Genomic DNA, 13,593 nt, shown 5'->3' with positions numbered 1-13,593 from the left:
TGTGATCTTCACCTCCCCCACCCCTGTAAACACTGTCCCTTCCCCATGATGGATTTTCCCTTTTCTCTCCTAGTTACACACCTGTTCATCCTGCTGTTGTCCCTCCCTCGAGGAAATCTCACCTGACTGATCTAAATCAAAGACTGTCACAGGAGTATCTATCCACTTTCTTTGCAATTATCATTGTTGCAATGTTACGCTTTTTCGTGTCTGTCTCTCTCACTAAACAGTAAGTTCCTTGAGGACAGAAACCGTACCCGGTTTTGCTCACCTCAGTGTTTCCCACACATAATATCAGTAAATGTTCAATCAATTTGTAGGATTACTTAACTAAATGTATTTGTACCTCTGCTTACTTTTTCCCTAGCCCTGTTACTAAAAAAAAAACAAAAAACAAAAAACAAAAAAAAAACTCACAGACTCCCAAGAGCTCGGATTTGTATTAAATCCACTTGTTACTGAGTCCCGCCGCTCCTCCCTCTGAAGGTGGGTCTCACCAGACCCTAGTTCTGTGTCGGAAAGCGAGAAGCCTAGTACAGACCACCCAATTGGCCTTACTGCTCCTTTATTACAAGATAGGGAGGAGAAAGAAATGGGTGCGCTTTGAAGGACGCAAAAGGATCCCCCAAAGGCTTCACACCAGGCCTCCCAAAGGACCGCGTCGACTCGCGCTCCCTTCCCGAAGGATGGGGAGGTTGCAGGATGCGCGTTGGGGTCTGCGGGATGGAGTTTCCCGGACAGTGCAGGGAACACGGGAGCTGGAGTCTCCACGGCCCGGGAACCGGGGCGGGGCCGGGAAGCCTCGCAGGTCGGCGATCCCACGGGAGCAGAGCCGGGGAGGAAGGGGTCAGCCCGAAGGCCCCCAGCCCGGCGCGCCCCCAGCGCCCCAGCGCGAGCGCGAGCCGCCGGCGGAAGTGCTGCGTAGCGCACTTCCGGGTGTTGTCTGGCCGCCGCCGCCGCGCGTCTCCGGTCTCCCGGCCACCGCTGCCGTCGCCTCGGGTCCCGGAGGCAGGAGCGACGTCACCGCCATGGCCGGCATCAAAGGTGGGCTTGGGGCGCTGGGTGGCCAGAGGGCTGCGCGGCCGCCCCGAGAGAGGGGGAGGGGTTCCACGCAGGCCCCGCACGCCGCCTCCCGGGGCCGGGCGCGCGCCGCGGGGCCGCTGCGCTGGCGGCAGAGCCCTGACCCCCGACCCCAACCCCCGGCCTGCGCCCTCGGAGCCGAGGTGGGGGCGGCGGCCTCGGGGAAAGGACGGCGGGGTCGGCGGCTTGTCCGCCAGCCCCCACTTTCTGCTGAGCTCGGCAGCCTCGCTCCCACTCGTCGCGCCCCGTACGGAGAACGAAGTGGCCCGCGGGGTGTTCGGAGTCCCGCAGCCGCTCGGGCCATCACACATGTTTTGCAGGAGTTTGCGTCCGAGAGCGAGGCGGGCAGAGGGTGGTTTTGAGGGGGTCGCTAGAGATGCCAGTTACGGTAAATCAGTGTCATTTCCCATTTAAAGGCAAGAGTGCGGTCTTCGGGCGCTGAGCCCAACCGAGTCCCCCAGGAACGCCCTGGAAGGCCTTAGGGATGGTTCTTTCCCAAACCTCGGCGATCACATCCACGCTCAGGACCCGTACTCAGAGCTTTACGCTCCTAAAACGGATGCATTTTGATTTGCGGTGTTGGTCTGACAGGATAGACCCTGTGAGCGACCCCAAAGGGCTCCTTCTCCCTGCCCTCTCCACGGTTGCACGTTGAGGCTTTTTCACATTTCAAAGTTTTTATTTAGTTGGGGTTTTTTTTTTAAGGCAAAAGAGTTTTTCATTAAAACTCAATGGAAAAGTACTCGTTTATTAGTCAGTTTCCTTTAGAAATAAGGGATGTCGCATGCTTTCCAACTGTTCGGTAGTTTTGTTAGCGTGGTTAGAAGCAAATACCATCACGAACGTTTTCAACTTAATTCTTGACAACGAATTACATTGATTTCCTGACCTGAGGCTTTGTAGAAGGGGCAGGCAAGCAGGAAGTGAAGAACTTCAATAACAGTGTTTTTTATTTGCTTTAAGGACAGCTTTTGCTGAGCTGCTTCCCCAGAGTCACATTTTTACTGTTTCTTATTTGTTTGTAACGTCTGAAGACATTGCATTTCCTATAGAAAACTTTGTCAATTGACCAGCTGAGTTACTTTCCAGTCTCCTTTCGAACTCTAACGGACCTTTTAAAATCCCTGTGTGAAAGGCAGTTATGGTAGAATGCTGTTTTTTTTTAGGATGTTGCCAGTTTCTCAGTTCTTTGCCAGTTTCTCAGTTCTTCTCCATTTCTTTACTGTCAATAAATGCAGGAGTCTCTCTCTCAAGAAAATAACTTTGTGATTGTGGACTTAGGTGAATATTAATCAGCAGAAAGTGTCTCAGATGGGATTGTACTTACACTTTTGGTTTCAGTAAGATTTTCTGATTGCTATGATTGTTTCAGGATGTTTTCTTCCTGTTGGCCTATCTTTATGTTGCTATGATTTAATCCATGACTTATTTCTTTTTTTTTTTCCGACGTACTATGACATTTATTTTATTTTATTATTTTTTTTAACATCTTCACTGGGGTACAATTGCTTCACAATGGTGTGTTAGCCTCTGCTCCACAACAAAGTGAATCAGCCACACATGACTTATTTCTTAAGCCATTTGCCTATTATTTTGTTATATACTGGATTTTTCTGGTAACTCCCAGGTTAGGGAACTGGTCCCTTCTACTGCAGTCTCTTCGTAATCACGAACTAGCACCCAGTCTTTTGAGAGTTTAGATAAATCGGGCTGTTCCATCCCCAGCCTGGAGGCTTTGGGAGTAGAAACCAGACTCATCTAAGTTTTGCCTTCTGGATGTCAAATCATTCAATTACAGCATAAAATTTTGCCTCATTGATGTGTCATCTAGGACAACCATTTATACACAAATGAGGAGTTTTGTGTATAAATCAGCCTAATTGCTGATTTCATAAGACTGGAGAAACTTTACAACTTTTGAGAACACTTTTGAGCAGTTTATTTAACCCCATTGGCATTTATCTTATCCATCGTGACTGGGAGGTGAGATGTCACATAAAATTATTTTTTGATACCTGAATCTTATTTCAGTTCCTTGGGTTGTTTTTTTTTTTAAGAAATCATCTTCATTAACTTTTTAAGAGTGTACCCAAAGACTTTAGACTCTTTTTTGAGAATAAGAACATAAGTAGGGACTTCCCTGGTGGCACAGTGGTTAAGAATCTGCCTGCCAATGCACGGAACCCAGGTTTGAGCCCTGGTCTGGGAAGATCCCACATGACGCGGAGCAACTAAGCCCGTGCGCCACCACTACTGAGCCTGCGCTCTAGAGCCCACGTGCCACAACTGCTGAAGCACACACGCCTAGAGCCTGTGCTCCGCAACAAGAGAAGCCACCGCAATGAGAAGCCCGCGCACTGCAATGAAGAGTAGCCCCCACTCGCCGCAACTAGAGAAAGCCTGCGCAGCAACGAAGACCCAACACAGCAAAAAATAAATAAAATTAAAAAAAAAAAAGGAACATAAGTAATTTTTCTCTGTCATAGAACAGAGTTAACTTCAGCAACCAAGTCCTAAGGCTACTTATCTCTTGGCCAAGATTATCTATCGCAAATCTGGTATGCTCTTTGAGATTTTTATGCCTGATTTAACCTTTTTTTTTTTTTTTAGTCTCTTCCCCCCAATCAGAGGGCAGTTCTTGCTTGTATGCAGCTCTCCCTCCTATTTCTCATCTCTTTAAATATAGGAAGCAAAATAAGCTTACAAAATTTTGTCTTCACAAGATACAGATAACAGTAATCCAGGAAAGAAAAGTTACTTTTCACTTAACTTTTTTCTGGGTACCTGAGTTGCCTATTGAAATATATATGTATAAGTGAGCATAGGTGATCCTTTAAAATAAAAAGGTTTTATTCCGCTGGAATTCACACACAGTTGTCACAAAAATGAACAAATAACTTCTGAATAAGTGCCTAAGTGTCTGCTTATAAAGAATGTTAGCTTTGGGCTTCCCTGGTGGTGCAGTGGTTGAGAGTCCGCCTGCCGATGCAGGGGACACGGGTTCGTGCCCCGGTCTGGGAAGATCCCACATGTCGCGGAGCAGCTGGGCCTGTGAGCCATGGCCGCTGAGCCTGCGTGTCCGGAGCCTGTGCTCCGCAATGGGAGAGGCCGCAACAGTGAGAGGCCCGCATACCGCAAAAAAAAAAAAAAAAAGAATGTTAGCTTTAGTGTATGGGCTTTGTGGTATCTATGTTATGTCTCTGTTTCCTTTAGGAGTCTCAGGTCTATGCTGCATAAATGGCTTTTGAATAAATAAGGTGTTATTATAGTGATGAACTTAGCTGTTTGGCAGTTATATTTCACAAAGCAGAGATGGTGTTTTACTTCTTCAGCATGTCTTATAACAAGTATCTTTAGTGTTCAGAGAAGTATTTGCATTTTAGATCTAGTCCAACCCTTATTTTATAGAAGAAAGACCTGATATTTAGATGACTTAGTCAGCTAGTAAGTGGCTGGTAGGAGCTGGGACCCAGTGCCTCCTGACTCTCAGTTACGGCTGTTTCTGTTCTGCTGCATTGGGCTCTCTTCTCTTTTTTCATCTCCCTCTCTCTCTTCCCTTTGCTGCCTTTCGTTCATTCTACACATGTTTATTATTGAGTGTTAAGAGCTGAGGCCTGAGCATCAGCAACGGAAGAACTCTTTCCCTGCTCTTGTGGTGTGAACAGCTTACAAGGGAAGACAAATACAAATCAGTATAACATTGCAGCTGTGATAAATGAGCACAGGGGAGGCATCCAGAGCAAAGAGGACCTCTGCACGTGCACGTCCCTCAGCCTGGAATGTTCCCCCCAGATAGCCACGAGATTGATTCACTTCTTCATTTCATATAGATCTCTGCTTAGATGTCTCCTCATCAGAGATGCCTTCCCAGCTGATGCATCTAGAATAGCACTCCCACCCCCTTACTTGATTTTTTTTTCCATAGCATTTGACATTTATTTGCTTACTTTTTTAAAAAATTGCTTTATTCTCCCACCAGAATGTATGAAAGCAAGAGCTTCGATTTCTTTACATTGCGCTGTCTCCAGTGTCAAGAACAGTGTGTGACACACAGTAGGCACTCAGTAGATATTTGTGGAATAAGTGAATAAATAAACATAATGGGAATCGGTCTAGTCAGGGGCTTTGCAAAAACTTCACTGAGGAAGAGATAACTGGGCTGTGACCTGAAGGAAAAGTAGGAGTTCGCTTGGCAGAAAGAGGCAAGGACTGGGACAAGAATTCAAGCTCCGTGAGTGACATGGCCTTGCCTGTTCATTAACATGTCCCCAGCACCTGTTAGGTATTTGGTTCTATGTAGACATTTCTTGAATGAAATAAGTGAATGAAAAAGCATCTGAGGTAGAAGGGATAGCATGTGCAAAGGCCCTGTGGGTGAGGGAGCCAGCTGATTTCCAGGAGAGGAAAGGGGGCTGGTACAGCTGCAGTGCCAAGACCAAGGGGTGCTAGCCTGGGGTGATGTGTGTCCGAGCAAGGAAATGGGGTTAGCTTATGAGGACCTGTCTTGAACTGAATAAAACAAACGGTGAACTTGGTATTTTCCTCACTGCTTACATGGCATTCCCTTATAAACGTGAAGTTCCTCTTTTGCTACAGATTAAAGTGCAAATGTGTCTTTTTCTTTGTGCAACTGAAAATCTAATGGCATTAAGGACTAAGTAAATGTGTTCACGGTTGACATGACCTACATCACTGATCTGAATGAAAACTAAATCTGCCCGGCTCCCATGTCATTGGGTGTCCTTGATTATGACCATCTTAATTCAGAGAAGTATATCAGTAGTTCTTAGCAGCATTTAACCCCTTGTGTTAATTTTGGTTTGTATATGTTGGATTTTGTCTTGGTAATTTGTAGACCTTCGACAGCTCTTTTGAATTTTAATGTTTCTGTTAAGGTTAGTGGACTGCATCATTAAAAAAAAAAAGTAAGTTATTCTCTTAGCCACTGTAGTTGCAGAAATATAGGTTGTATAGAATTCAAAATAAATTGATCATTTGTTTCTTTGCTTAATTCTAGGCCATTGGTTAACTATGTATATTCAAGGAGGTTGTTTCTACTCACTTATCTATGTGAAAACACTTTATAAAACATAATGCTTTGTATAAGTGTGTGTGTGACTTCAGAAACTATATTTCAGCTATAGAATGCATCTATTGCTCGTGATAATGTCTTAAAACAGTGATACCACCGAAGGATTGTACGTGTTATCCTGCAGATTTTCTAATGTGTAGGAACTTAGGGAAAGAAACCCAGCTATTGTTTTGCAAACGATTTAAATATCTGTAGCAGAATTAACTGACTGAGATTACTGACTACTGATATCCAGGGACGCTTTTCACCTGTGCCTGTTGGGGGTGTGTGTGCAGGAAGTAGGAACTGCTCAGGAGAGGGTTTCCCATAGATGGGGCTTCTGAAGTCCAGTAAAGTTGACTGCGGAGTTTCTCCACATACTACTTTTCAAAACTGTAATGATCTGAGGAGTGAGTATCATACTAATGCCTGGAGGAGCATTGATCTCGCAGACTGGGATGCTCATTTGACATGGAACCAGTAATTTGGGAATGTGGAGACGTGCTGGCGATAGGTCAGGGCTTTGAATATCAGTATCACTGTAGTTTGCTTTGAAGATGCCACAAAAGACTTATTCTGAAACCAGGTAACTTCAGTTTTTGAAGATGATTCACTAATACATTTGCTTTTTTTGGTGTGTTTTGTTTGCTTTTTGCCTCTGGGATCACAGGTAATGTTCAGACTGCTAATAGTAATATTAATACAAATAGTGTTAATTTAATTTAATTACTATTTCTTTTTGTCTTTTTATTATTTACTTTGCAGCTTTGATTAGTTTGTCCTTTGGAGGAGCAATTGGGCTGATGTTTTTGATGCTTGGATGTGCCCTTCCAATATACAAGTATGTAAAATTTTTGTCTTTTTGAGTGTTTAAGTGTAAAATTTTTCTACTTTTAAAATTAAAAAAAATTTTTTTTACTACGATAGAAGTAATCCTGAGAAATGGTCGTTTACCAAGGACAAACTTTAAGTCTTCACTTAAAAGGTGTTTGAAAAGATTTTAGGACAGCAGCATGCAAAAAAGACCTTGGCTGTCCTTGACTACTGCTAAGTCTTTAATGGCAGGATAGCAACACAGTAGCCCAGCACTACTGCTTAATTTTGAGAACCAATTGATTAAATTAAATGCAAGAAAATGTAAAATGTCTTTTGAGCAAAAACAAACAAAAACCTGTAAGCAGAGTCAAGAGCAACTGACAAAAGAAGTCATGTAAATGACTTTTGACAATTACTTTCCTTAGGACAGAGAGAATTTTTTTTAATTAATAGGATAAATTAGTAAGAAAAATATAGGGCTTCCCTGGTGGTGCAGTGGTTAAGAATCCGCCTGCCAATGCCGGGGACACAGATTCGAGCCCTGGTTCGGGAAGATCCCACATGCCGCGGGCAACTAAGCCCATGCACCACAACTACTGAGCCTGCACTCTAGAGCCTGTGAGCCACAAATGCTGTACCTGTGTACCACAACTACTGAAGCCTGCACACCTAGAGCCCGTGCTCCGCAACAAGAGAAGGCACCGCAGTGAGAAGCCTGCGCACCTCAATGAAGAGTAGCCCCCGCTCACCATAACTACAGAAAGCCTGCACACAGCAACGAAGACCCAACACAGCCAAAAATAAACAAACAAGGGCTTCCCTGGTGGCGCAGTGGTTGAGAGTCCGCCTGCCGATGCAGGGGACACGGGTTCGTGCCCCAGTCCAGGAAGATCCCACATGCCGCGGAGCGGCTGGGCCCGTGAGCCATGGCTGCTGAGCCTGCGCGTCCGGAGCCTGTGCTCCGCAACGGGAGAGGCCACAGCAGTGAGAGGCCCGCGTACCGCAAAAAAAAAAAAGCAAACAAACAAAAAAGATATATTGTTAAATTTAAAAGTGCAGTGATTCATTCATATCTTTAAAGTTTATCTATATGGGAATATGGAAGGACCCAGATCAGTAGGAGTGGGGAAGACACAGACAGCCTTGGTTTTTCACTTTTTGTGCTTTTATAATTGTGTTTATTTATTTTTACTTGTTGACAGTTTGCTTTATTTATTTATCGCTGTGTTGGGTCTTCGTATCTGTGCGAGGGCTTTCTCTAGTTGTGGCAAGCGGGGGCCACTCCTCATCGCGGTGCGCGGGCCTCTCACCCTCGCGGCCTCTCTTGTTGCGGAGCACAGGCTCCAGATGCGCAGGCTCAGTAGTTGTGGCTCACGGGCCCAGTTGCTCCGTGGCATGTGGGATCCTCCCAGACCAGGGCTCAAACCCGTGTCCCCTGCATTAGCAGGCAGACTCTCAACCACTGTGCCACCAGGGAAGCCCCACTTTTTGTGCTTTTATAATTTTTGCACGTTTTTTCCCTTAAACTTATGCCCATTTGTAATTTTTTTTCTCAAAATATTTAGGAAAAGATCTTTTAGGAAAAACATATAGATAAATCTTTGCTTATCATGAGTGTCTAAGTACAAGCAAATCGCCATTATGATGTGTGTTTTATTTTATGGCAGTTTTAAAAGCCATCTATTTCTTTTTAACTTTTTATTTTGAAATGACGATGGGCTCTCAAGAAGTTGCAAAAGTAGTACAGAGAAGTCCCTTATACCCTTCACACATCTCCCAGTGTTAGTATCTTACACAACTGTTTTATATGATCACAAACAGGAAATGACATTGGCACAATACAATAGCTAGACTGTAGACTAAAAGCCATCTATTTTTATTGTGCTAAAGTTCATATTCTGACTGAAAGTCTTCAATATTACTGTCAGTTCATTTTCTGTATTTTGATTTCAGTATTTTGGGAGTTCCTAGTGACCTGTGGAAAGTTTGGGAGTGTTCCAGCTTCATGCTAAGGAAGGATGTTAGAAGTCAAGGGCATGAATCTTGAATTTTAAAAATTACTGTTAATAATTCTATTTTTCAATAATCCCTTTTTATTTATAACCTAAAATGAAAAAATATGTATTTTTAATTTTGGGCTTTGATTCCAACTGTTAAAATTCATAAAGTGTTTTCTTTTAATTTGAGAAATATTTAATCATTGTATCATAACTTTAGGAATACTGTGATTCTAAATGTCCCTCTTTTCAGTGTTCAGGTTATAGCTTATTTTTAAACTGTGTTATATTTTGTACCTTCCAATATGCTTCGGTCCTTATTTTTAAAAAGAGTGGATCTTGTGTGAGGAAAATGACAAAGATAGCAAAAACTACATTAACTTATTTTTCTTTTTCTAGCCAATATTGGCCTCTCTTTGTTCTGTTTTTTTACATCCTTTCACCTATTCCATACTGCATAGCAAGAAGATTAGTGGATGATACGGATGCTATGAGTAACGCCTGTAAGGAACTGGCCATATTTCTTACAACAGGCATCGTGGTCTCAGCTTTTGGACTCCCTATTGTATTTGCCAGAGCACACGTGGTAAGTGAAAGCATTCTTCTACTAATGGTTTTACATTAGATTGTGTTCAGTTTTTCTCAGGAAAAAAGTTTTTGTTAAATGACATGAAAAAGAGACGAGAGACATAGGAGCCTAGAGGATAAGAGAGAAAAATCTTACTTTTGTCGTTGTTAACTGGTGGAAATACTGGAGAGCATTGGCAGCGACAGTTGGCTTGCCAGTACTTCACTGTCAGAATTGGGCACATGGACTCGGCCAGTGCTGAACAACCACAGGCCTGCCCTGTATAGCTTAAACATGGAAGACCCGGGGAGATCCGTGTTCTCTGCAGGTGGGAAAGTACCAAAGAGTAGAAGAGGCTTCCCAGACTCACCAGTCAGATTCACTCCTGCATCTCTGGGCGGGTGGAGATGGCAGAGAAGACGGACTGGCCGCCCTTCCACATGGAGAGGGCGATGACTCCCCACCTCTTGAAAAGAATGTGCACGAATGTGTTTGCATCTCTGATATTTTAAATTTAATCTGCTCTCTAGATAAAATTTTTAGGTTCACAAATGAAGAGTTGGAGCAAACTTCTTTGTAAACAGAAAATTGTAGAATTTTGTGCTGCCTCCTCATAGCCTGGAAGTTAGGCTTGCTTTTGAATAATTATCATCTTCCATGACTTTCTGTCTCTTTAAAGGAACCAGCAACACATAAGAACAGCATTACATGTTCAGCAGTGTCAAAGTTATTATTACAAGTTGTATTTGTTTTGGATCGTGATTGGCTACAACTAGAGCCTTGATTCACTTTTCGTTTCATTATTGTTTTTCATGTCTGTTAACTGAGCGTTTCTGTCTTCTTCTGTAGATCGAGTGGGGAGCTTGTGCACTTGTCCTCACCGGAAACACTGTCATCTTTGCAACTATCCTGGGCTTTTTCTTGGTCTTTGGCAGCAATGATGACTTCAGCTGGCAGCAGTGGTGAAAGGGATTACTGAACTCTTGTCAGATGGACTTCTTGTCATTTCTCAGCCGTCCGTGCACACAGGAGGTGGGGCAGTGATGCCGAGCAGTGGAGCGAGCCTCTTGGGGGTGTTCTAGGCGCTCCTTCTCTCTTGTATTGTAAGCATACTATTTTCACAGAGACTTGCTGAAGGATTAAAAGGATTTTCTCCTTTGGAAAAGCTTGACTGGTTTCACACTTATCTCTAGTATGCTTTTTGTGTTGTCCTGCTGAATTTAAATATTTATGTGTTTTCCCTGTTCAGTTTTTTTTTTTTAACCAGTATGCAATGTTAAATATTTTTTAAATCTAATAACCATTTGCATTGGTTAGGAACTAGAGTTCTGCTGGCTATTACTGGGCTAAAGTACTTTTTTTTCCTTAAAATTATTTAACCTCCATTACTACACAAAGTTATAAAGATAAGTTTTTCAATCAGTCAGGATGACATCACTCCCAATTTTATGCAAACATGCAGACTATTAGCATACCTTATAGACGATATACTCAGTGCAAATATAGCTGCATTTATACCTCAGAGGGGCCAAGTATTAATGCCACGCCCTCCATAAGGATTGCTGGTTTTGCTGGAAAGCAGGTGTTTTGTGAATTGCAAATTATTTTATGGAATTGCTACAAAGGAGTGCTTTTATTCTCAATTGTTAGAAGAACTTATTGTTAAAGGCAAGAGTGTAAAAGCAGATTTTTGAGATATGGTTTTTATTTATGTTACAATTAGAGTGAGTTGCATTGTGGGAAGAAACGATATTGAAATTACATTTTTTTGAATCCTGTTTCTATTTATAAGTGAAATTTTTAATCTTCTTTCAGACTTTCATGTTTTACATGGGTAAAGGGACACACACAGAACTACTACTGATACGGGAAAGTGTATGTTTGCATCCTACGTACTAGAAAACCTTTTCCTGCCTCCTCCTTATAACCTATTTTATACATTGTATATATTAAGTAAAATAACTTTTCCAATATGGTTTAATAACACGTTAAACTAGAGGTTTTAACACACCTGGAGAGTGATTGCTCCACCATACATTCAGAGTGCCCCAGCCCCTCAAGGCCTTGATGTGATTAACAAGTGACTTGTTAGTTATGCTGATAATTCATGTATTAACAACTCAAGATTTAGACCACGGTAATTGTAGTTCTTATCCCCTAAGGTTATATCATATGTAATTTTTAAATATTTAAGGCAAGTTTCCTGTATACCTCTCAACTGTTTTGATGTTTATTTCACCGTCATAGATTTGCTGTTACCTTTTAAAAATGGCCTTGATTGTGTGAATTAATGCGAAGTAGCCAAATCCAGCTGTATCGCAGCTTCAGACACAAAGCTGACCAAAACATTCCCAGTAACCAGGCGTGATCAAATTGTAGTGGTCATTCCATCTCACGATTATCAGTACTTTTTTTCAGGAGCTAGTTTTGAAAATGTTCAAGTTGGTCTGACAGTATTTTGTTAAGGACATTTGTTTATATGTTTATTCAGTATACTTACATAAAACCTGTTCTGCCTTCAGACGAAAATGGAGTAATCATGACAACTGTCTTGTTTTATAAAGTTGATTTCTCCAAAAAATGGGAACAAATTGTGGGTTTGTTCAACTTTTTACTAAAGATGCCTCAAGGCCACGGGCTTTATCGCCCAACTCAAGTTGTTACTTTGAGCTGTGAGATGGGAAGCAGAATAAAAATGTGTGCGTGTGGCTGTCGCATTTACACACAGGCTGAAAGCAGCTTGCAGTGTTAGGATGTGGTAGGCGTAAAAACGGAGGAGGGGCAGCCACACGTGGATTAGGCAGCTGGTGATACAGTTGGGAATTCAGTGCCTGTGATCTACTCAATTTTTTTTCTTTTTTCTTTTTTTTTTTTTTGCCAAAAGTACATTCTCTGGTCTTCGCCCATCCATTTTCTGTTCTAGAATGTCAGTGCAGTGCACTGCTACTGTTTCATTTACTTGGCCATAGACTCTTTTTCTGAGAGCTGCGTATTTCTTCTGTATACTAATCGCACTGGCAGCATTGTGTCTTTGACCTTGCACACTAGCTTGACATAGTGCTGTCTCTGATTTCCAGGCTAGTTACTTGAGGTCTGAATTTTCCATAGAATGTGCACTGATCCTGCATTGCCATTCTTCTATGGAAAGAGAACTTTTGATGATGAAACAATAAAGATTTTAAATATCTATTTTAGTTTGTGGGTGTTTTTGAAATGAAAATATACAACACACTTCAGTTGCTGAAGTGCATTATCCATTTTAACAATGTGATATAAAGCAAGGATGACGTTAGTTATAAGGTTACTCTTGCAGAAGTTTCATTTCCAAAATAAAAGTGAAAACATAGTAATAAATACTACACTGAAGCTGTATGATTTTGAGCTGTAGTAAAAGGATTGGTAATCTGGGGGAGCAGAATTTTTACTGACCTTTTAGAAAAATAGCCATAGAAGGTTTTGTTGACATAAAAAGACTACTGACCGTCAAAAGTCAAGGTTGTACTTGTTCTTAAATTTTCAGAACTTTTTTTTATGACTGCACGTTTTATTATATATTTATTATTATTCATCATTAGAGCATTTTGCTTTTTGCAGACATTTCAAGCAGTTAAACGTAAAAAAAATTCATCTGGGGCTTCCCTGGTGGCGCAGTGGTTGAGAGTCCGCCTGCCGATGCAGGGGACACGGGTTTGTGCCCCGGTCTGGGAAGATCCCACATGCCGCGGAGCGGCTGGGCCCGTGAGCCATGGCCGCTGAGCCTGCGCGTCTGGAGCCTGTGCTCCGTAACAGGAGAGGCCACAACAGTGAGAGGCCCACGTACAGCAAAAAAAAAAAAAAAATTCATCTGTGTGGTACAATGTGAACAGAGAAAAGTACTGTTCTCTTATCAAACATGAATCTTGTCCCAAGTTGTCCTAATTATAATCTCATTGTATACTTTAAAAAAAATTCAAATCATAGGTTCTTAGTGTCTGCTTTAATATGATTTTGGGGGCATTGTGAAAATAATCCAGACTTTTAAAAGTAAACTCTAGAATGTTTATATTGAATGTGACTAGTTT

At 42.2% G+C, this 13,593-nt stretch overlaps 1 protein-coding gene across 1 annotated transcript; it reads left to right on the top strand.

Moving 5' to 3' along the window:
* Window positions 1-816: 816 nt before the first annotated feature.
* LEPROTL1 (leptin receptor overlapping transcript like 1) lies at window positions 817-12,721 on the top strand. The gene is made up of 4 exons (XM_060136664.1): window positions 817-1,044; window positions 6,917-6,992; window positions 9,364-9,550; window positions 10,382-12,721. The coding sequence occupies exons 1-4, from the start codon at window positions 1,029-1,031 to the stop codon at window positions 10,496-10,498; spliced, it is 396 nt and encodes a 131-aa protein (XP_059992647.1). The 5' UTR covers window positions 817-1,028; the 3' UTR covers window positions 10,499-12,721.
* The last annotated feature ends 872 nt before the right edge of the window (window positions 12,722-13,593 follow it).

The sequence above is a fragment of the Lagenorhynchus albirostris genome, chromosome 21 (assembly GCF_949774975.1).
Source record: "Lagenorhynchus albirostris chromosome 21, mLagAlb1.1, whole genome shotgun sequence".
Classification (NCBI taxonomy): Eukaryota; Metazoa; Chordata; class Mammalia; order Artiodactyla; family Delphinidae; genus Lagenorhynchus; species Lagenorhynchus albirostris.
Note: the sequence above shows the minus strand (reverse complement) of the source record. Positions and strands in the feature narration are given on the sequence as shown.

Excerpts from the sequence above, each read along its gene's own strand:
- LEPROTL1 (XM_060136664.1), top strand. Across the intron at positions 6,993-9,363 it reads TGTGCCCTTCCAATATACAA|CCAATATTGGCCTCTCTTTG; the intron begins GTATGTAAAATT and ends TTCTTTTTCTAG. Across the intron at positions 9,551-10,381 it reads TATTTGCCAGAGCACACGTG|ATCGAGTGGGGAGCTTGTGC; the intron begins GTAAGTGAAAGC and ends CTTCTTCTGTAG.